Source organism: Hemicordylus capensis, chromosome 1 (assembly GCF_027244095.1).
Source record: "Hemicordylus capensis ecotype Gifberg chromosome 1, rHemCap1.1.pri, whole genome shotgun sequence".
Classification (NCBI taxonomy): domain Eukaryota; kingdom Metazoa; phylum Chordata; class Lepidosauria; order Squamata; family Cordylidae; genus Hemicordylus; species Hemicordylus capensis.
Window position 1 is genome coordinate 111,208,491 of NC_069657.1, and position 21,656 is coordinate 111,230,146.

General features: G+C 41.5%; 1 protein-coding gene across 20 annotated transcripts in view; it reads right to left on the reverse strand.

Moving 5' to 3' along the window:
• The window catches only part of CCDC73 (coiled-coil domain containing 73), a 136,544-nt gene that overhangs the window by 84,664 nt on the left and 30,224 nt on the right, over positions 1-21,656 (reverse strand). For 14 of the 20 annotated variants that reach the window (XM_053300573.1, XM_053300522.1, XM_053300530.1 and 11 more), the window contains 3 exons: positions 21,468-21,613; positions 4,204-4,275; positions 3,095-3,166 (listed from right to left, as the gene is read on the reverse strand). In XM_053300573.1, coding sequence (XP_053156548.1) covers positions 3,095-3,166; positions 4,204-4,275; positions 21,468-21,599 — 276 coding nt within the window. In that variant the 5' untranslated portion in view covers positions 21,600-21,613. Of the gene's footprint in view, positions 1-3,094; positions 3,167-4,203; positions 4,276-5,116; positions 5,234-21,467; positions 21,614-21,656 lie in introns of those variants that run through there. The other 6 variants (XM_053300624.1, XM_053300557.1, XM_053300577.1 and 3 more) reach the window with 2 other exon arrangements.

Consider the following 21,656-nt stretch of genomic DNA (forward strand, 5'->3'; position numbering starts at 1 on the left):
GCTTGGGACCGGGTAGCATGAGAGAGCGCCTTGCCCCATATGTCCCTACCTGGACCTTAAGATCCTCTTTGGAGGCCCTCCTCTGGGTGCCCCTGCCAAATGAAGTGAGGCAGGTGGCTACCAGGGAGAGGGCCTTTTCGGTGTTTGCATCCCGTTTATGGAATAGCCTCCCCAGTGAGGTCTGCCTGGCTACATCACTTTGTTCTTTTAGATGCCAGGTAAAGACTTGCTTGTTCACCCAGGCCTTTTAAATTTGGGTTTTCAGATTTGATCTTATTTTTAACTAATTGTAAAATGAGTTTTAAAGCTGCTTTGTATTGTATTTTGTATCTTCTTTTCACCTTTTTTGTCTGTTATGATTTAATGTGTTGTGGTTTTTTATGGTATGTTTTAATCCTCTGTTGTGAGCTGCCCAGAGAACAATTTGTAATGGGGCAGCTAACAAATAACGTTGAATAATTATTATTATTCAATGTTTTTTGTTAGCATTTAATATAAATAACGTTTAATTTATATAATTAAATATTTGATTGCATTTAATACAATTTATTATTATTTTTATTGTTTATACAGTCAGACAGGTGTTATTGACTGGTTTGTTTTATCCAGACATCGAGTCCTTCCCAAGGACCTGGGATGGCTGAATTTTATTGTCAATGCTGTTGTTATAGATATCGTCACAAAATATAAGCTGTTCCCAGTAAAGTTGCTTTTTATAATTGGCTGATGGTGATTTCTGTGGCCCCTATGGTGCTGAGGTGCTCTTGTTTTGGAATTGCACCTAGGGTGCCAATTACCACTGTGATTACTTTGGTCTTTTTCTGCCACAGCCTTTCAATTTCAATTTGTAGATCTTTGTATTTTGTGATTTTTTTCTATTTCTTTTTCTTCTGTTCTGCTATCCCCTGGTACTGCTATGTCGATTATTTTAACTTGTTTTTCTTTCTTCTTGACTACAGTTATATCTGGTGTATTGTGTGGCAGATGTTTGTCTGTTTGTAGTCAGAAGTCCAACAATATTTTTGCATCTTTGTTTTCTACAACTTTTTCAATTTTATGGTCCCACCAATTTTTGGCTACAGCTAGCTTGCATTTTTTGCAGATGTTCCAGTGTATCATCCCTGCTACCTCGTCATGCCTTTGTTTGTAGTCAGTCTGTATATTTTTACAACAGCTGATTAGGTGGTCCACGGTTTCATCTGCTTCTTTACAAAGGCGGCACTTGCTGTTTGTTGTGGATTTTTTGACTTTTGCTCTTATTGCATTTGTTCTTAGTGCCTGTTCTTGTGCAGCCAGTATTAAACCCTCTGTTTCTTTCTTCAAGTAACCATTCTTAAGCCATTGCCAGGTCTTGGTGATGTCTGATTTTCCACTTATATTGTGCAAGGCTGATTTTTCCATTTTTCTGCTCGCTTCTTGACTTGTTCTTTCTTGTAGGCCTGCTTTGTTTCATTGGTGTTGAACAGTTTCTCATTATTGACCATTTGAACTTCACTGTCCTTGATATATTCTTCAAGCCCTCTTTTCTCCTCCTCTATGGTTTGATGGACTTGCAGCATTCCTCTTCCACCTGAGCTGCGAGGGAGGTATAGCCTATCAACATCACTGCGGGGTGGCAGAGCATGATTGATGGTCATGATTTTCCTGGTCTTATGATCTAGCATCTTTAGCTCTGCCTGGGTCCAGTCTATTATTCCTGCAGTGTATCTGATAATAGGTATAGCCCAGGTGTTTATGGCTTGTATGGTGTTCCTGCCACTGAGTTTGGACTTGAGGATTTTTCGAACTCTCCTGATGTATTCACTTCCCATATTTCTTTTAACCTCAGCGTGTGCAATGTTATCAGCCTGGAGAATGCCCAAGTATTCGTAATGTTTTTTCTCTTCCAGGTTCTTGATGTCGCTTGCATTGGGCAGTTCTATTCCTTCTGTTTTTGTTATTTTCCCTCTGTTCATTATTAATGCAGCACACATGTCTAGTCCAAATTCCATTGCTATATCGCTACTGAATATACGGACAGTGTTTAGCAGTGATTTGATTTCTGACTGAGACTTTCCATACAACTTCAGATCGTCCATGTACAGCAGATGGTTGATTTTACTTGATGTTTTAGATGTTTGGTATCCCAGGCCTGTTTTGTTTAGTATTTGTGAAAGTTGAGTCATGACGATTACAAACAACAGAGGGGATAGTGAGTCCCCTTGGAAAATACCTCTTCTAATGCTAACCTGTCCAAGTGTCTCAACATTGATTGTTAACCTCCACATGTTCATTGCTTTTTAAATAAATATTTGAATGTTTTTGCTGACACCAGTTGTTTCTAAACATTTTAGTATCCATGTGTGAGGCAATGAGTCGAAGGCCTTCTTGTAGTCAATCCATGCAACACTTAGATTGGTTTTTCTTCTCTTGCAATTTTCTAAAATCATTTTGTCAATCAGCAGCTGGTCGTTTGTGGCTCTGGTGTTCGGGCAATTTCCTTTCTGTTCAACTGGAAGCTGCCTATTAGTTAATAAGTGTTGCATTATTATTATTAATAATAATAATAATAATAATAGTCAACCATGAATTGATGGAGGCAGAACAAGCTCAAAAATGTGCCCTGTAAGTCACAAGATGTGAGAAGACTTATTTTGGAACCTTTCTTCCTAAACTAAATTACCAAGATTTTAACCACTTAATTCCAAAGACTTCAAAGAGACACGCAGTGCAACATGTTTACATAGGGTGGGTTCAGACAACCTGCTGCAGGTAAGTAGTAGGAAACCTCTGGTTCCCTGCTACTTACCTGCAATGGGTCATCCAAACGCACCCTTAGAACTACAGTCATACTTACTTCTTAGTAATTGTTCATAGGGTTGCTGCCTACACAGTTTAAAAGCAAACACTTCCATTTAACCTATTATGTGAACTTGAATAACAATCAGAAAACGTATATGAAGTACATGCATGTACAAAGATCTGAAGCATGGGTTTTCTTGTAAAGAGCTATCATAATATTTACAGACATTTTTATAAAGACTATAACCAATTTGCCATTGGACCTGCCTGTACACAATTATAATTGAGGGGGAAAGGAGTCTCAGTGTACTACCTGTTTTTTAAAAGTTGCCATTGCTTCTGTATGCTGTTTGCTTAATGCTTCATTCTGATGTTGTAGAGCTTCCTGTGCATTGACAATAATATGAATCAGAACAGAGCAAGATAGATAATTAAATATAACAACTTTTTGTCAAGAATGATACTACAGTAATACTTTAGTACAATATTTCAATTTTTCAGTTCCTTTATACTTGTTTTAAACATAATTATTAGAGAAGGCATAATTATTTTTTAGTAGTATAATTACATGAATCAGGAGCTGAATTAAAATGGTGCTTTTATTTACTGCTCATTTGCTTTTAAGTTATGCATAAACTATAAAATAATGTGTCTGTAACTCCTTTATTTTTTAGATTTTCCTTTTAAACATTTTGTCACCCTGATCCAAAGCAGAAGCAGACAAGGTAGTATAGTGGGGGGAGGGAAGCAAGCAGCCAGAGATGGCACAATGCATATGAAACAACATATATTACCTATTCAGATTTCTATGCAGGGTCTCATCTGAGCACCCATAAGTTCAGTACCAGGCACCTAGCCTTCAACTGTATTCAGAGTTTTCTGGATAAGGACAAAAGTGTGAATGTGCAATACTTGCTGAAATCAAATATCTGCACACAGGGAGTTGTTATAAAACTTCTCCACATTCAGTTTTGGCAGAACTCTAGCAAAGACTAGAGTCAGCATGGCATAGTTGTTAGAGTGCTGGTCTAGGACCAGGAAGACCTGAGTTCAAATCCCCATTCAGCTATGAAGCTCACTGGGTGACTCTGGGCCAGTCATGTATCTCTCAGCCTGACCTACATCACAGGGTTGTTGTGAGGATAAACATAATTATGTACACCATTCTGGGCTCCTTGGTGGAAGAGCGGGATATAAATGTACAAATAAAAAATAAATAAAATAAATAAAAATCACATAACATTTCCACATTATAAAAAACCAACTGTTGAACACTGTTTTCACAAAACTTCAGAAGCAAAGCACAGTTGTGAATCAGATCAGAAATCAGATCTCACCATTCTTTAATTTTAATCCCAAAGTTAAATATGTACAGATACAACCATTGTATTTAACTATTTTTAAAAAAACAAAACCACCAACCTTTTGCCAATCAAGTTCCTGTTTTTCAACAACAAACTTGCTAATTTCTTCTTCATAATGAATCTCTGCATCCTAGTTTAAAAAACACACAAACTATTTTTTATTTTTTAAAGGAACTATTCACTACAGTTAGGAACTGTTAGTTATCAATACTAGGATGTTTTTTATGGAGTTCAAAATATGTAACAGTGAGCAGCATCCAGACTAACACTGCCCTTGCATTAGAATGTTTCTCACGCACAGTGATTTTTCCTGATCTCCTCTTTCATGTGCTGCACCTGATGTATGTTTCTGAGGATCCTCTAGCCATCAGGGAAATGTTTTCAGGGGCATTGGAGACAGCAGAGGGAAAGGTTGATCAGGAAAAACAGTTGTATATGTAAAACACTCTAATGGAAGACAGCATTAATCTGGATGCTGCTGCTTAGAATATCTTATTGGTCAGGAGGAAGAAACTGAGTCCAGTTATATGACTATGATATAGTATAATATTCAGGATAATGGCAAACAGATTTACATGTTTCAAAGGTAAATAATAGAACAGTAATTATTATAAAAATAAATGCATTTAATCTGAAATACTTGCATTAACAACAGAGTAACTAAGTAATGACTTCAATAATTATTTTCAAAGATATTTTAAAGGGATTTAAGTACTGGGCAAGAGCATAAGTAAAGAGCATTCTTGGACCTTAAGTCCCCATTGGGGCAACACCAAACCAGAGGTAAACATGCCAGAGGTTGGAGTTTGTGATCGTCCGAAAGTGTGAAGCCACAGTTTTATCACCCAACCACGGCTCTGTTTTTGATTCCAAACCTCGGTTTGTAGTGAGTTTCACTGCTCAAACCTGAGGTCTTAAAGCACCATTGTGTTGTGCAAATTCTGCTGCCGCTATAACCTGGTTTTGCTCACAAGCTCCTCCCACAACCAGAGAGGTTGGCTCAGAACAGCCCAGAAATGTGCCAGTTCTAGGGTGGCCACATTTCTCGCTGGCCGCCTCTCGGAGCGGATGCTCCGCCTGGTGCCATCTTCTTACTCCTCCTGCTGCTGCTTGGCAACAGGGATGCTGCATCCCTAGAGTTTATGCATTTAAAGGGACAGAACCACATTGGATCAAGCCCGCTTTCCCCTACATGTTTTGGACCTCACGTAAATTACATGCACAAATTTCCCCTTATTTTTAAGTGTGGATGCATAAAACGCAGGTCACTCCTCCTGAACAAAGGTGGCAGTCACATGGCCTCACCAGGCACCATCTTTACAGGCAGGTAACAGCTCCCAGAAACACCAGCCACAATTAATTTGCATGAGATCCACCCTAGGCTCCAGGAGCAGCTGCGCAGCTATGACCAGGGGCGTAACTATAATAGGGCAAAGGGAGACAGTTGTCTGGGGGCCCACTGCCTTGGGGGGGGGGGAGAAGCAAGTCACATGACTGACTCCCCCAGCTGCGCAGCCGCCCAGACTTCCTTCTGTTGTATTCATCCTCCGAAACTGATGTGAGTGTTAAGACCTGGAGCTACCAGAACAGCATGTCTTTCTCTAGTACCATTAAATGACTTGCATCATCCACATTTTTAAAAATAATTTAGGATGATGTTCTATTGTGGCACATAGGTTATATATACATTTTACGATGCTTTTTGTTACCACTATTCAGCCTCATTTAAGATTTCTTTACTTCATGAGTTGAGCTTCAGTGAGGGGGGGGGGCATTTTAAAATCTTGTCTCTGGGCCCACTCCAACCTTGCTACGCCCCTGGCTATGACACAGCATCAATTTTTCTAGTGGACCATACCTTTTCTCACCCATCCAGCCACCAACCCACCACCACCTCACCCCAAATTCTCAGTTGTTGTTCTGCACCTCTCCCCCAAGACCCTATTGCCATCTGTAAGTGCCCCTTGGCATCCTAGGATATCAATAATTGTGCTTGTGCATGAACGTGTAGCTTGAGAGTTCTTGCAAAGGCAGTGGTACAAGTGGTGTGAGGAAAAGGTTAAAATGTCTTTGTCCTGCCAAAGGTGAATGATCAAGGCTGAAAAGGCACAATTGCATTGAGAACACCCCCCTCTAACATCGTAGCCAATAGCTGCCACATGCTGATGCCTTGCCCATCAGGCGATGCAAGCAGAACAGAGCTTGCTGGGTTGTAACCTGGGCAGACTAGGAAGAGGGAGAGGTTCCACTGCCCAGAAACCAGAGGTTGCCAAACCACAGTTGATCAATCATCTTCCGCATGATTCTCGGTTTCACAAATTAACCACAGCTTCGCCTACCCATGGTTTAACGCTATGTCCAAAGGGGGCCAGTGAGTTTCCCTTCAGAACAAAGGGCAGGGCTCCTTATCAGTCTGCGGCAGTCCCAGGGTGGAGTAACAGCAGGCTGAGCATCATGTCATTCATTGTTCCAATTTGATGCACAGCCCTAATATATAGGCAAGAGGAAGGGAAGTGGTAGCTCAAAAACAAACAAACAAACAAAACCCAGAGAACCTCTGTTTTACTTCCCAGCTAATTACAAAGAAACAATGCCTCAGCTGCACTCAAGGGTTCTGTGTCAAAGCAACCATGGAAAGAAAAAGATGTAGGAAGGCGAGGAAGGGAACAGGAAAATAAAGAATGCCAGATGGTTCTCAACGAAACCTTATTTTACATTACATATACTTGCACGATATTCCCTCTTATTCATTTATACCTTTATCTTCTTCAGAGCATCTAAATGGGAAGGAGAGCTCATATGGGGGAAAATACTCTCCAAGATATGGAGATCTTAAACTATTACTAGATTTTTAAGTCAAAACCAGTACCTTGAATTGTATCTGGAAGTGAATAGTTAATCAGCACAGTTGTCACAGGACAGGTCTTTATGTTCTCACTGACCCACCCCTGTCAGGAGGGAAGCTGCTTCATTTTATATTAACGGAAGCTTCCAAACATTCTTTAGAGATGACCCCGGTATAAAGTGCATTACAGAAGTCAAGGCTTAAAGTTACAAAAGTAAGGATGATTGCTGCTAGATACTCATTCTCCAGAAAAGGTCACCGTTGATGCACTAGATGCAACTGAAAAAAGTCATTCCTGAACACAGCTGCCACCAGAGAATTCAGGAGCAAAGCCAGGTCCAGAATTCCCAAACAATGCATCTGATTGATTAGGGGAGCACAAACACCATCAATAATGTGACATCTTCTAGAGGTCCAGAGTCCCCTGGCCACCATCACGTCCAGCCTGCCTGTTTACTTTCATTCATAACTGAGGGTAATCATGATTTCCAGACTGGTTCAAACTCAAGGCTGCTGCTCCTGGATCTGATGATGGAACAAATGTTAATCTTAAAACATTGAGATATTTATCATATTTCTAATATACTCAAGGTTTATTTGAAGTGATTTTTTATTGACTGTCAAAAAAAAATTGAGTGCTTTGTAATCACAGTATTCCTTGCAAAATATTTAATATAATTTAATATAAAGAGTATAGTTTGCAAAAATGCTCATAACATTTTTCTCTATACTCCCTAAGTAATATTCTGTAACTACAACAAAATATTTTTCTTATAATTATCTATTAACACTGAATCTGGCTACATCTTCTATTACTCCCCCATCAGGAACAAAAGCTAATTATTTTGATTAGCCTATGACTTTTCATAGAAGAGGGAGTATGCTCTCAAACAATTTATTTACAAATGCCATTAAAATGTGCTAACAGTAAAGCACACATTAATGAAAAGTGGAAACATGGTACATTATCAGTAAAACTCCTGTAGGAAACTGTAATGTGTACTCATATCTTTTCCCCTACAGGGGGAGAAACAGCTATGAAAAGCGAAATTGAACAGAAATGTGCCCAAACAGAAACAGGTTAAATATCCCCTTCTCTCACAGCACCCTTCTGCTTCTGGATACAGTCTTCTGAAGTTGCTTTTTATTTAAAAACAACAGCAATAATCAGCAATAATAACTTTGAATGCAATTGTGCATAGCATATAATTTGACTTCCAGGAATGAGAGGAAGGAAGGAACTGTGTAAATTTCCAGTGCAAAACTGATGTTAAAGAAAAAGAGGCGAGACCTCAAGGTTAAACTCAAAAGTGCCAGAAAAAGATTTTTTTCTACTTATCCCACTATTTCTTTTTCCATCATATACCTTCATAACTGCTAACTAGAAAACACAGTGCAAATGCCCCTCACCATGCCTTCATTCAATATCACTACACATGGTGTGACAGAATTGTTAATATACTTTAGAGAAAGCAATGACTTCTATCCAGATATCTATTTGTACAAACTGAAGTATTTACATTCATGGGAGGGTGGGGGATATCATGGATTGCCACTCCCAACTGGAACAGCTCCCCGCAAAAGCTGCTCTAGAGAATGGGGATGCACAGGGGGCTCCAGCCAGGGAATAATCTGCTATCTCCCCTATATGAAAGCGGAAGTGCTTCTACTTGTACAAGCAGATCTTTGGATCCAAACTAATTTTATTAATACATAATCCTAAACACAATTACCATTATTCCCAAACCTTTGTGTCTGGGATACATTTCACTGTTGCTGCTCTCAGCAACAAACCAAACTTTAGATTTCTGGAAATCTGAGAAGTGACTTGCAGTTTGACAGTGGGTGCTATTATAGGAAAAGCAGCAGGTGCTGTTTGTTAGCAACTCTGGGACATAGAAAGTTACTTAGAAGTAAGCTAATGTAAAAGTAGTAGAACTTTAAAATCAATTGCTTAGGACTGGATTATAAGAGACGAACAGAAATCAAAATTTAAGAGAAATGCTTGACTTAAGTTACAAGTGGAACATGTGAAGAAAAAGAAGCAGAGGCAAAATGGTGGGAGCGAGGGAAGGAAGGAGTTCTGTCTCTGTTGCTTCACATTGGGGCGATTCTCACAATCAACAAAAATCGGGCTAGCAGAGGCTAGCCCGATTTGTGAGCCCGGCGGTTCTTGAGCGGGTAACCCGCTCGAGAACCCCTGGTAAAAAGCAGGTTTGCGGAGCGAGCGCTCCAGCAAACCTGCTTTTTACGATCATAAGTAGCCACGGCGCACCTTTGCAGCTTGCCTACTCATGAGTAGACCCCCGGCTGGGAAGGGAAAAGCCGCCTCCCGGCTCCGGGGGTCTCTCCAGTATGCCCTGTGCGCTCGCGCAGGGCATACTGGGGCTTGCGGGAGCCGCGCGGCCCCCACTCCCCCCACCCCTCGCCGGCTCCATCACAGGGCCAGCCATCGTGTGGGCGGCCGCCCCAGCCTCCCAGGGCTCCCTGCCCACTCGTGAGCGGGGAGAGCGGGCTTAGCCCGCTCTTCCAACTCACTGCCCCAAACCAGTTCTCACTGATCGTGAGACCCAGTCCATTATTTGCTGGTGAATTACCCTTCGCCAATAGTTTGTTAAAAATTTAATGTATTACTTAAACATACAGCAGGCGTAAGAAGCTATAAATTAATGAGCTGTTGCCACACCAGCCTCTTCCCATACTCCCTTACATATACAGTAGTAGGGCAGGAAAACTGGGCCTATATAATTTACGACAATTACATTAATAACTATATATCTGAATAGAAAGAACTGTAAATTTTAAAATATTTCTGTCAAAATTGTGTAGCTATTGTGAGGGCTTCTTTTCTTGTTTTTTCAGTAAAAGAATTTAGAAGCAGTATATGAATGAAAAGCAACACTATTACATTATCTGAAAGAGTTTAAAATATAAATTCCTAACAAAAAGCCATAGTCATTCATCAGCTCACCACTTTTACTTGTTTTATTCATTCTAAACTGGAAGTTTTAAAAACTTACACCTTCTATCTTTAAACATTATTGCAGTTTCTAATAAAGAAAACTTTATTCTGTTTAGGAAAAAAAGCTATATATAATTCTAAGAAGGTAACAAGAGACACAAAACCTTTAGAAGTGTTGATATTTTATTAGCTGCCTTAGGACTACAAGGATTTAAGTGTTTTACAAAAACACCACCATAACAATAAAAGAGGAGTCATTTGATGGTTTATTTACTCGTTATAACCTTTAGAACATGTCAAGCATTTTGTAAAGTGCTTGCTCCAGGCTGTAGTTTTACAAGATAGGCTGTGTATTGGTCAAGCCCCCCTGATTCTTGACCCTGAACAGATTTAGGAACAGAGTACAGCTGGCTCACATCCAAACAGCCAAAACTAGGTACTTCTACTATCTTTTAAAACTCATAATCCAACTCCTACGAAATTGCAATATCCATTTCTTTCATGCTGCTCAATCAAACAGACTTTCAGATTGCTTCATAGCCTGTTTAGGATGCCCTACATAAACTAGCAGCTGAAGTAAAACTTTTAAAGGACCTGATGAAAATTTCTAAACTTCAGAGCCCTATAGCATGCCTAAGCGAAAAGGGATGAGTTCTGACAGTGACACATCATTCAAGGTGAGATGTAGCCCCCAAGGCCACCTCACAAGAGCTGTTACAACTCAGAAGGGTGTCAAACAAGGATGCATTCTGGCCCCACTCCTCTTCAAATTCTACATTAACTCTATAGTGGGCCAGCTCAACAATAGGCCTCAGCCTGAAACGTTTCAGAGGCCATTATAAAGGCATCCGAAACGTTTCAGCTCTATAAAGGCCTCCGAAAGGTTTCAGCGCTCCGTTATTTTCAATCCCCGTGGGGCGGCAGCATTCCTCCCTGCCGCCCCGTTGCCCTCATCGGCCAGAAGTACCGATCGCGCATGTGCCCGTCGCGTGTGCTGGCACATGCAATCCGTGTGTGTCGCGTGCACGTCGCGTGTGTGTATGTCGCGTGCGAATGCAATCCTACAAGTGAGTTCAGATTATACTTTCTATGAATCCCTCTTCTGTGTATGGTGAGGGGGAGAACATTTTCTCCTCCTCTATCTACCCAGCACACATGCTGTACCTCTAAGTCACCAGACATCCAAGTGGGGTTGTAATGTTCTAATAGGACATACACATTTTAAATTGGAAATGCGTTGACCCAGCTTCCATGGTAAATTCCCAGTTTTCATCTAGAAAATGGACCTTGTGATATGGGCCTATGCATGTTAGATTGTATGCCCTATTTGAGCACTCTGCCAATACATGGATTGACAATATTGTCAGAAGTGTGACAGACACACTGAGTGGGTGTGTTGTCATCGGTGCTTTGGGATGTGCACTGAACCAGTGGGGGATGGTGCGACGGTGGGGGGGGGTGGCTTTAAGGATGCGGGAGCATGTACCTACCCAACCCCGTGTTCCCCCACCAGCGCACATTTCCCTAAAAGCCCATTGGTGCAGCAGCATACCTTCCTGCTGGCCCGCTCCAACGTTATCCAGAAGTAACTGGAAGTAGTAGCTACGACTGCACATGTCACACGTCATGTGCGTCACATCACATGCGTCACGCATTGCGCGCGCACACCTGACGTGTGCACGCAAGTGTGATGTGTGCACGCACAAGCACAACACATTCAGTCGCAGCTACTACTTCTGTTTACTTCCTGATAACGTCAGGGCAGGGCAGCAGGGAGGTACACTGCCGCCCCGATGGGCTTTTAGGGAAACATGCGCCAGCAGGGGAAACACGGCAGTAGGGGAGTAAGTGCAGCCTCCCCCGCCCTTAAAGCTAACCACCACCCCATCAAACCTTCAAGCCAGGCAAGGTTTGAACCAGTTCAGAGGCCCATAAAAGGGCCTCCAAACCTGTTCGTGCACATCCCTATCGGTGGTCAGCGATAGCAACAAGTTTCATTCTGTTTAGCCCAGTAACTAATAAGCAATCTAAGAACTGGAATGTGAAGGAAAGACTCCTTCCCTTTATGTTTTGTAAATTATTTTCTTTGTATTGGTTGTATTGTATGTTCCCTCTGAGTTGTGTAAAGCTTTGCAGGGGTTAAAAAGTTGCAGCCTCTGACTGATAGCTAAGTCTGAGGTAAAAAGCTGTGTTGCTGCTAGGTTTGGAGGAAATGTATCTAGTGATCTGGTTGGTTGTCTCTGAGATATATACATATATATATATCCTTAAAGCTGTTTGCTTTACTGAAGGCTTCCTTGCCTTCTGCAATAAAGGGCTTTGCATTTCCTTCTGGCTTACCACTGCATGTGCATGCATGGCCATTGCAAGTGCTTGTTCATGAGTAAGGGCTGGAGCTCTGCAAATATCTATTGCTTGAGAGAATGTAAGATCTGAATGCCCTAACCATTTTTCCTTCAATGTACAATCAGGAATACTGGAAACAATTTTATTTCTTATCATCAGGTCTTCTGAGGTTCCAAACTCACAATCTTGTGCTTTACTTCTTAACTGGGTAACAAAACTATCAGTTCCCTCTGCTTCAACATATTTGATCTGCCAGAATTGATAACTTTCGAACACTGGGTTTTTCTTTGGCTCACAATAAGTTCTAAAAGCTCAAGGCTTCTTCCAAGGTTTTAGGCTTGTGTGGGAAACTAGCGAGCTTGGGTGGTGCAGTCCACCTCAGAATAAATTATTTCATAGCTTCAGTCTTGGAACAAACTGAACAGAGATGTTGAAGTTCAAAAATAGGATCAGGTTTATTTTAGGATTTAGGTATACAGGAAAAGAAATGAAGGTTAAAAGGCAACACAATATTGACTAGCAAAACTAAAAAATCAAAAGGATTAAGTTAAAGCTCACGTAGAAGCAATTTGGCTTGAATTCCAAATTAAGTTCACTCGAGGTTGACCAGCGAAACGATCTTTAGAGAGAACAGCTTTAGATTTTAGAAGGAGCAAGAAAGGAGGAGAGTGAGAGGCTTGAGAGCAGAGGTTAGATATTACCTAAGTCCGTCCATTGGGGTGTTTGGACCCTTGAAGCTCTGTTGCTACTGAGGGACCTCTCTCCTTTGGGACAGGTGGGAAGGCAAAAGGCAGGAATGGCAACCTGAGGAATAGGCAGGGGTCCGGGAACAAGGCAAAATCCAAAGGGCATCTGGATCTCATAGCCAAAGGGAGACCAGGATCTTATAGCCAAGAGTGCTGCACAGACCGGGCTAGGAAAAAGGGCCGGTCTGGCGGTGACAAGCAGGACAGGAGTGAAAGTCCAATCAAGGCAAAATGGAGGTGCCAATGCCAAGACATGACAACAGGCACCTGGTGAATCCAAGAAAGAGACACAAAGATTGATTGTGTCTTGACTACAAATAGCCAGCATCTTGCCCTGAGGCAACATGCTGACCACACCTTTCTGAAAAGGTGGACAAAAGGGACAGAGCAAAGAATACATCTTTGTCCTATTCAAATTTTCTGTGTGCATAGGTCTGAGAGACCTATGAGGGGCAAAATGTAATGGGTGCATCAGGATTTATCTCGTATTTCTTAGAACACCTTGGGAGTGACTAGGAATTTTAACAAGCTAGCTTCCTGTGCCCCGAGCCAGCCATTAACACGTTTGTTAGCAGAGGAGATGACCTGATCTCTTATCACTCCTTCCTGAGGAGGTGATAGCTTGACCTGATCCGATGTGCCAACATAGGGAGAATACTTGGCTAATTCTTGAAAAGAATAGTGCTTGATTAACTCACATCAACTCCAGTTTCTAATGAAAGTAAAGGAGCACAGTGAAAAAATGGGACTACGACAAAATGTAAAGAAGACTAAACTAATGACAACCGGTACACCAAGCAGCCTCAGAATTGACAATGAAGACATTGAAGTAGTGGAAAGCTTCTGCCTTTTAGGATCGACCGTCAACAGTAAAGGATCCAGCAGTCAAGAAATACGCCTCAGACTAGTACTTGGTAGGGTTGCAATGAAGGCTTTGGAAAGGATATTTAGATGCTGTGACGTGTCTACACCTACAAAGATTAAAATCGATCAGACAATGGTTTTTCCCATGACACTCTATGAATGTGAAAGCTGTACTTTGAAGAAGCAAGATGGAGAAAGCATTGATGCTTTTGAACTTTGGTGCTGGAGAAGACTTTTGAAGATACATGGACAGTCAGGAAAACAAACAAATAGATCATAGAACAAATCAACCCAGAATTTTCACTCGAGGCACAAATTACCAGGCTCAACCTATCATACTTTGGACACATTGTGCAAAGATCCAGCTCCCTTGAGAAGTCCATTATGCTGGGGAAAGTTGAAGGAAAGAGAAGAAGAGGATGACCTGCAGCAAGGTGGATGGGCTCGATTATGACAACAATGAATGCACCTCTAAGAGACCTTAAAGGCCAAGTTGAAGACAGATCATCCTGGAGAAAATCTATCTATGTGGTAGCTAAGAGTCGACACCGACTTGACGGCATTTAATCAATCAATCACTCCAGTTTCCCACCTGAAAGCAATCAAGGGGCGAGCGCAGGGATGGTCCTCCTGAGGTCTCGGGTTTAAACTTTACCCGAAAGCCATCTTTTCCAACTCTACATGCCAAGTGACATGCCCTATGAGTTAGCTCATACCAACTGAATGGAGGTCTCACAAACCCATGAGATCTGAACAGCAAAAATGGAAACTACAAGCCTGTAGCGCCAAACCAAGTATAGTGGCGATCCCAGGAGCCACCAAAGAGGCTCTCTTGGTAACACTCTGCAGGCACCTACGTCTCCTGAAAAGATATTTGAGGGTAGGGGAGGCACAAGTGGCTGCAGAGGGAAGGGTGGAAATGTAGCCACACCCCTCCATGCGCAAGCAGAAACATTCCCTGCACATAACTCTCAGTCTGGATGTTGACTAGCCAAAGTTAATATTATTTTACTGCCAATGTATAATTCAGAGCAGTTGTACCTTTCTCAGACATAACAACAAGGGAAATAAGCAAAATAAAAAGAAACTTGTTGAATTCTTTTACATTTAAAATATAAGCACCCTTTTGTTAGGACTTTAACCAAACATAAAAGGTCAAAACTGAAGCAACAATGTAAAGGGCAGGAAGCTCATAAGAACAAAGTCTATTAGTCTCTGGGGGAGTGCTGACTAGTTTCTCTAAAACAATATTTTCCGTTATAACATATTTGTACTATGCTATACTTATGGGAAAGAAATTCTCATTGTGAGAAAATAAGATGAACCAAGAGACCTTTTGCTTAGAACTGAAAAACACAAAATACGTTGCAATAATTTACCTATTGCTCTAGTGTCAACTATCCACATTCTGGATCATGAAATAGACAATACTGTGATGTGAGTGGGATGGTGAGTGGTAGACAAGTTTCAATGTAGAGATTCTTGAATAGAACAATACCTTGGACCAAGGTATTCAAGAGAAGCCTTCTTCATGAACTCCACTGCATATTAAAATCATCTGGGGAAATCCAATTGTGGTTGTCACCAGCTCGGTTGGTGGTGACTCGAAACTGGGCCTTTTCTAGGGTTGACCCAGGGCTTTGGAACACACTTTGCAATGAAATTAGAGCCTCCCCTTTGCTGGATGTTTTACCATCATCATCATCATCATCATCATCATCATCATCATCAGGAAATGGCATTCATTCCCTAAATGCCTGCCTATAGGCAGTAAAGGCCTGGATGAGGGACAACAAATTGAAGCTGAATCCAAGCAAGACAGAGGTGCTCATTGTAAGGGATTGGAATTTGAAGGATGAGTTAAATCTTCCTGTGCTGGATGGGGTTACGCTCCCCCAGAAGGAACAGGTATACAGCTTAGGAGTGCTCTTGGATCCAGGCCTCACCCTGGTATCTCAGATGGAGGCTATGGGCAGGAGTGCTTTCCATCAGCTTCTGTTGAGCCCATTCCTCAAAGAAAACAATCTCTGGTGCATCAGCTGGTAACCTCCAGGCTTTCCCACTGTAATATGTGCTCTACTTGGGGCTGCTTTTGTACGTAGTTTGGAAACTTCAGTTAGTTCAAAATTCAGTAGCCAGACTGGCCTCTGGGGTAACCCAGAGAGACCATATTATGCCTGTCCTCAAACAGTTGTATTGGCTGACAATATGTTTTCTGGCAAAATACAAAGTGCTGGTTATCATCTTTAAAGCACTGAACAGCTTAGGTCCAGGTTACCTTAAAGAGCGCCTTCTTCTGAGCAACAGCAACAGAAGGAGAGAGGGAATGCCCTCACCTCTTGCCTGTGGGCTCCCCAGAGGCATTTGGTGGGCTACTGTGTGAAATAGGATGTTGGACTAGGATAGGCCTTGGGCCTGAACCAGCAGGGCTGTTCTTATGTATGATCCCCATCGCACATTGAGGTCATCTGGAGAGGTCCATTTCCAGTTACCACCGGTTCATCTGGTGGCAACTCAGAACCAGGCCTTATCTGTAGCTGTTCCTGGCCTGTGGAATGCACTCCCAGCAGATAAGCCCCGTAGTTTGGGCTCGTTGTTGGCCTTCAAGAGGGCTCTAAAAACATATTTGTTTGGTCTGGCCTTCCAAAGTTTTTTCATTGTTCTTAAATGTTTTTAATTGGTTCTGAATTTTGTTAAACTTGTTTTTATATTGTTTTAAGCATTTATTTTAAATGTTATTTGTATTTGTTTTTTACTTATTGTGCACCACCCAGAGCCGTTGGATGGGGCAGCATAAAAATGTAATAAATAAATAAATAAATAAATAAGAAGAACCTGAAAACATACCTGTTTTGTCAGGCTTTTAGTTTAAAGTTTTAAGTTTTGGAGTTTTCATCTGTATTTTAAACTCTTTTGGTTGTGTTATTGTTTTAATTGTTGTGTTTCTTATTGTGAACCCCCCCCCCCACATGGACTTGCGTATGGGGCAGTATAAAAATGTGTTCAGAAAACAAACAAACAAACAAAGAGCAGGTGGCTAGCACTGTTGCACAGATATTCTTTGCCAAATAGCTGGCTGGTACAGTCAGTGAACAATACCAGATACTTGGGGAAGAAAGAAGGGGGGGGTCAAGAATCAGACAGTTGCCCTGTCCCCCTAAACTGGGGGATGTGTTGTTGGAACTAACCACCAACCATCTGTTTAGTGGTGGCACAAAATAAAAACTCTATGCAAACACTTGTGAGTCCTGAATGTGTGTTGGCCAAGATCCTGATGCATTATGTGTGAGAGGCATGCAGGTATCCACCTGACTGTTAACTGTATGCATGCACATCTTCACTGGTGAAAGACAGCATCCTTTTTGGCTGAGATTAAGGCATAATGTAAAGAGGCCAGAGTGCAGGGTTCTTTGACTCCTGCTCAAAAAGCCAAGTCCAAATGGTAATTCTCCAGCCAGCTGTCCCCGTCTCTGACTTTCTCTATTTTTTGAAAGGTAATAGTGACTGCCCTCCAGCTTCTGAAGTTGATGCTCCCTAGACTCTCACTGAAACTCTGGTGTTCCTAGATCTGTCACTATGTCTCAAAATCACCTTGCAGCAGTAGCCAGGAGCATTCACAAACTCCACTTTATTTAATCTATCTATCTATCTATCGATCGATCGATCGCCTGATATGTACATTCCTGTAGCCACCTACTGGTGCAGCATGGAAGTAACTTGCCTAGGGAGCAAGAGCTTGCTGGTTTGAATCCCCGCTGGTATGTTTCCCAGACTATGGGAAACACCTTTATCAGGTACAGTGGTATAGGAAGATGCTGAAAGGCATCATTTCACACTGTGCGGGAGATGGCAATAGTAAACCCCTCCTGTATTCTACCAAAGAAAACCACATGGCTCTGTGGTTGCCAGGAGTCGACACCGACTCCACGGCACTACTTTACTTTCTGTACATTCCTAGGCAGTATACCTAATTTAAAACAATATAAAACAAAGTAAAAACAGTTAAAATTCACAAAATAAAGTAAAAACAATCTCATAAAATAAAAACATATTAACAGCTTAAAATTACAGTAAATTCATTTCAAAGGCTGAGAAAACCTGTGTCTTGAAGGTCTTCCTAAAACCAAACAGAGAAAGAGATGCTTTTATTTCAACAGGGAGCATATTCCAAATCCCCAGGGTAGCCACAGAGAAGGCTCAGTCCTGATTCACCACCAAAAGAGGTGGAAACCGGACCTCTCCAGAAGATCTTAATAGGTGACAAGGTTCATGACAAAGAAGGCACTCTCTTAAATACCTTGGACCCAAGTCATTAAGGGCTTTATAGGTAATAACCAGCACATTGTATTTCACTCAGAAACATATTGACAGCCAGTGCAGTTCTTTTAAAATCAGTGTTAGGTTGTCCCAGAGACCAGTCTGGCTGCTGCATTCTGTACCAAATGTAGTTTCCAGACTGCATACAAAGGCAGCCCCACGTAGAGTACCTTACAGCAGTCAAGCCTGGAGATTATCAGCATATGCACCACTGTTTTAAAGTCATTTACCTCGAGAAATGTGCATAGCTGATGTATCAGCCGAAGCAGATAAAAAGTGCCCCTGGCAACTAGAGAGAGTTTTGTATCCAGGAGCACACCCAAGCTACTTACCTGATCTTTCAGGGGGCATGTAACCCCATCCAGAACAGGCAGATCTAAACCATCTCTTGGGTCCTGATCCCCCACAGTGAGTACATCCATCTTATTTGAATTCAACTTCAGTAGTTATCCCTCATCCAGCACATTACCACCTCCAGGCAGGCATTTAGGGAAGTCATGCCATTTCCTGATGAGGTTGATATGGAGAAATAGATTTGGGTGTCATCAACATATTGATAACACTCTGCACCCAGTCTCCTGATGATCTCTCCCAGCAGTTTCATGTAAATGTTAAAGAGAACTGGAGGCAGTATAGAGCCTTGTAGAACTCCATACTTTAGTTCTTGCTTTGCAGAGCAGTAGTCTTCAAGCTATACCATCTGGAATTTACAAGAGAGGTAGGACAGAACCACTGTCAACAATGCCATCCAATCCTACCCTCCTCAGGTGATGCAGAAGGATATCATGGTCAATGGTATCAAAAGCCACCAAGAGATCCAAAAGGATCAGCAGAGTCACACTCCGTATGTCAACAGCTAATTGGAGACCATCCATCAGACTCCATTCCCAAAGCCCACTCGAAAGCCAGTTTGAAATGGGTCAAGATAATCTGCATCATCCAAAACTGCCTGGAGCTGAGAGGCTACCACCCACTCAATCACCTTGCCCAACCATGGAAGATTGGAAACTGTAACTCCAAGGGATCCAATGCAGGTTTCTCCAAATAAGGTCTAATAATAGTCTCCTTAAGACAAGGGGGCATCTTGCCCTCTCTCAGAGAAGCATTTATAATATTTACCCAGACCTTCTCTGATAACATGATTACTAGATGAGATAAGCCAAGTTGGGCAAGGGTCAAGAGAACAGGTTGTAGTATGCACAGTCTGAAGCAGTTTTTACACATCAGGAATCATAAACTGAACATGACCCAATCGAATCCTATAAGAGGAGTTGCTGGACACTTCCACAATAGATTCTTCAATAACTGTGGAATCCAGTTTGGCCCAAATACAAGATATTTTATCTGCAAAAAAGTCATTGAAAATGTCGTGAGTGACTGATGGTTCTAAGTTCAAATTCAGTGGGGAGGGGGCATATAATAGTCAACTTTGCTGGGCATAAATTTGCAGAAGCAATGCAGGCAGAAAAGAACCACTTCTTTGCTGCCTGCACTGCCAGAACACAGATCTACAAATGTGCTCTGTGTTGCGACCAGTTAGATTTGTGCCAAGTCTTCCTCCACTTGCGTTCTAGTTGTGTACCTCGCCACTTCAGCTCCTTCAGTTCTTTCAAACTGATGTTGAAGCAGGTCAGGGAGGACGGTTAGGAGTGATTGTGTCTACTGCTCTAGTGAGTTAATTATTCCATGTGTGCACCAAAGCGTCAACTGAATCAGTACTAGAGCCAACTCTAAACCCTTCCATGGCTGCTTGGAACCTTATTGGTTCTAATAACCTTCTTGGGCAGACCAACCTAATAGGTCCTTCACCCCTGAATTGCTGGGTTGTGGCTGCAAGTTCTACCTTAACCAGATGGTGATCCATCCATGACAATGGGGATATAGCAGGAGTCCCCACCCATGGAACACCACCCTTAGAGCAAAAAACCACATTGAGCATGTGATCAGCATCATGCATTGATACAGAAACCAATTGGGATAGGCCCATAGTCGTCATGGCCACTATGAACTCCTGAGCCACTCCCGAAAACCTAGTCCCAAAATGAACACTGAAGTCCCCCACCACCAGCAACCTGGGCAACTCCAATGCCAACTCTGCAACCAGGTACATCAGCTCAGTTAGGGACTCCATTGGGCAGTGCAGTGATCAGTACATAAACAGAAGTCCCAGTCTATCCTTGGTCTCTAGACTTAGGTAAAAACATTCAATATAGGCCAATTCCTAGACAGGGATTTTGGTAAGGGAGATGATATTCTTATAGATCACAGCCACGCCACCTCCCCACCCACGTCCTTTGACGAACTTTGAGTTAGTTCAAAGTCTAACCTAGTCAACCCTTGTTTTGTAAACCTCCCAAAGAACTTGCGTTTTGGGCAGTATAGAAATGTATTAAACAAACAAACAAACAAACCCTAACTTTGAGTTAGTTCAGATGTAACATCAAAACATGATTTGGTGTTGTATCTTAACCCAACCTTTGGAAAAAGAAGGCAACTTTTCCTTATAGATGCAAATCTAGAAATCATCATTGATGCTTTCTACTGAGGCTACTACAATGCACTCTGTCTGGGGCTGACATTAACGACAGTCCAGAAGTTTCACAACTTTTGTGACAAATTATGTTTTGACAAATGTTGGAAAGATTTTTTAACAGGTGATGAACACAATACACTTGTTTTACCAGGCTTTTCCTAAAGTTATACCAGTATTTAAGCTTAGTGGTAATACTGAGTCAAATGCCTTTTCCCATTACTCCATAACATTTTGCAAGTTTCTAAAAATAGTCAGTACTTGACCAGTTTCATCTCTCCTTTTAACCTAAGAAATCCCTGAAGGGCTTATATATGGGCTTATATATTCAAAGGTTCTCCAAGAGTTTATATATGAATATATGGCTACCTTCTTCCATATATTCCACTGCAAACTTGAAATTAACAAAACACCCTCTTAGTTGTAGTTTCTGTGCAGCAAATCTGAACAGCAAAGGCATACAGAAAGGGGAAAATTATTCTCAGTGGATGCCTGTAAAACTACTAAATACTGATCTAACTCTGAACCTGTGCCTTTCTAAAGACTCTCTAAAACCATGTTTGGGTTGGTTTTCACAGCCATAAATAACCAGGCATGAGGAAATTTTAATCATTTTAAATATATTTTACTGGATGTTTTATCTTGCTGATTTTATTTCATTGTATTTTGAAGTATTAAAACTCTAAATAAATGAACAAGTAAATGTACTTACCCTCCTCATACGCAATTCTTCTACCGCCTCAAGAAAACTTGTTTTAAAATCTAATCGTTGAATAGAAAGCAATGCTTCTGAGGAATTTTGTAAACCATATGCAGGTGCTTCTTTCTTTAAGCTTTCATCCATTTTAGCAATGATATCTAAAATGTTTTAAAATGCACATAATTTCCTCAGTTTTTAGTT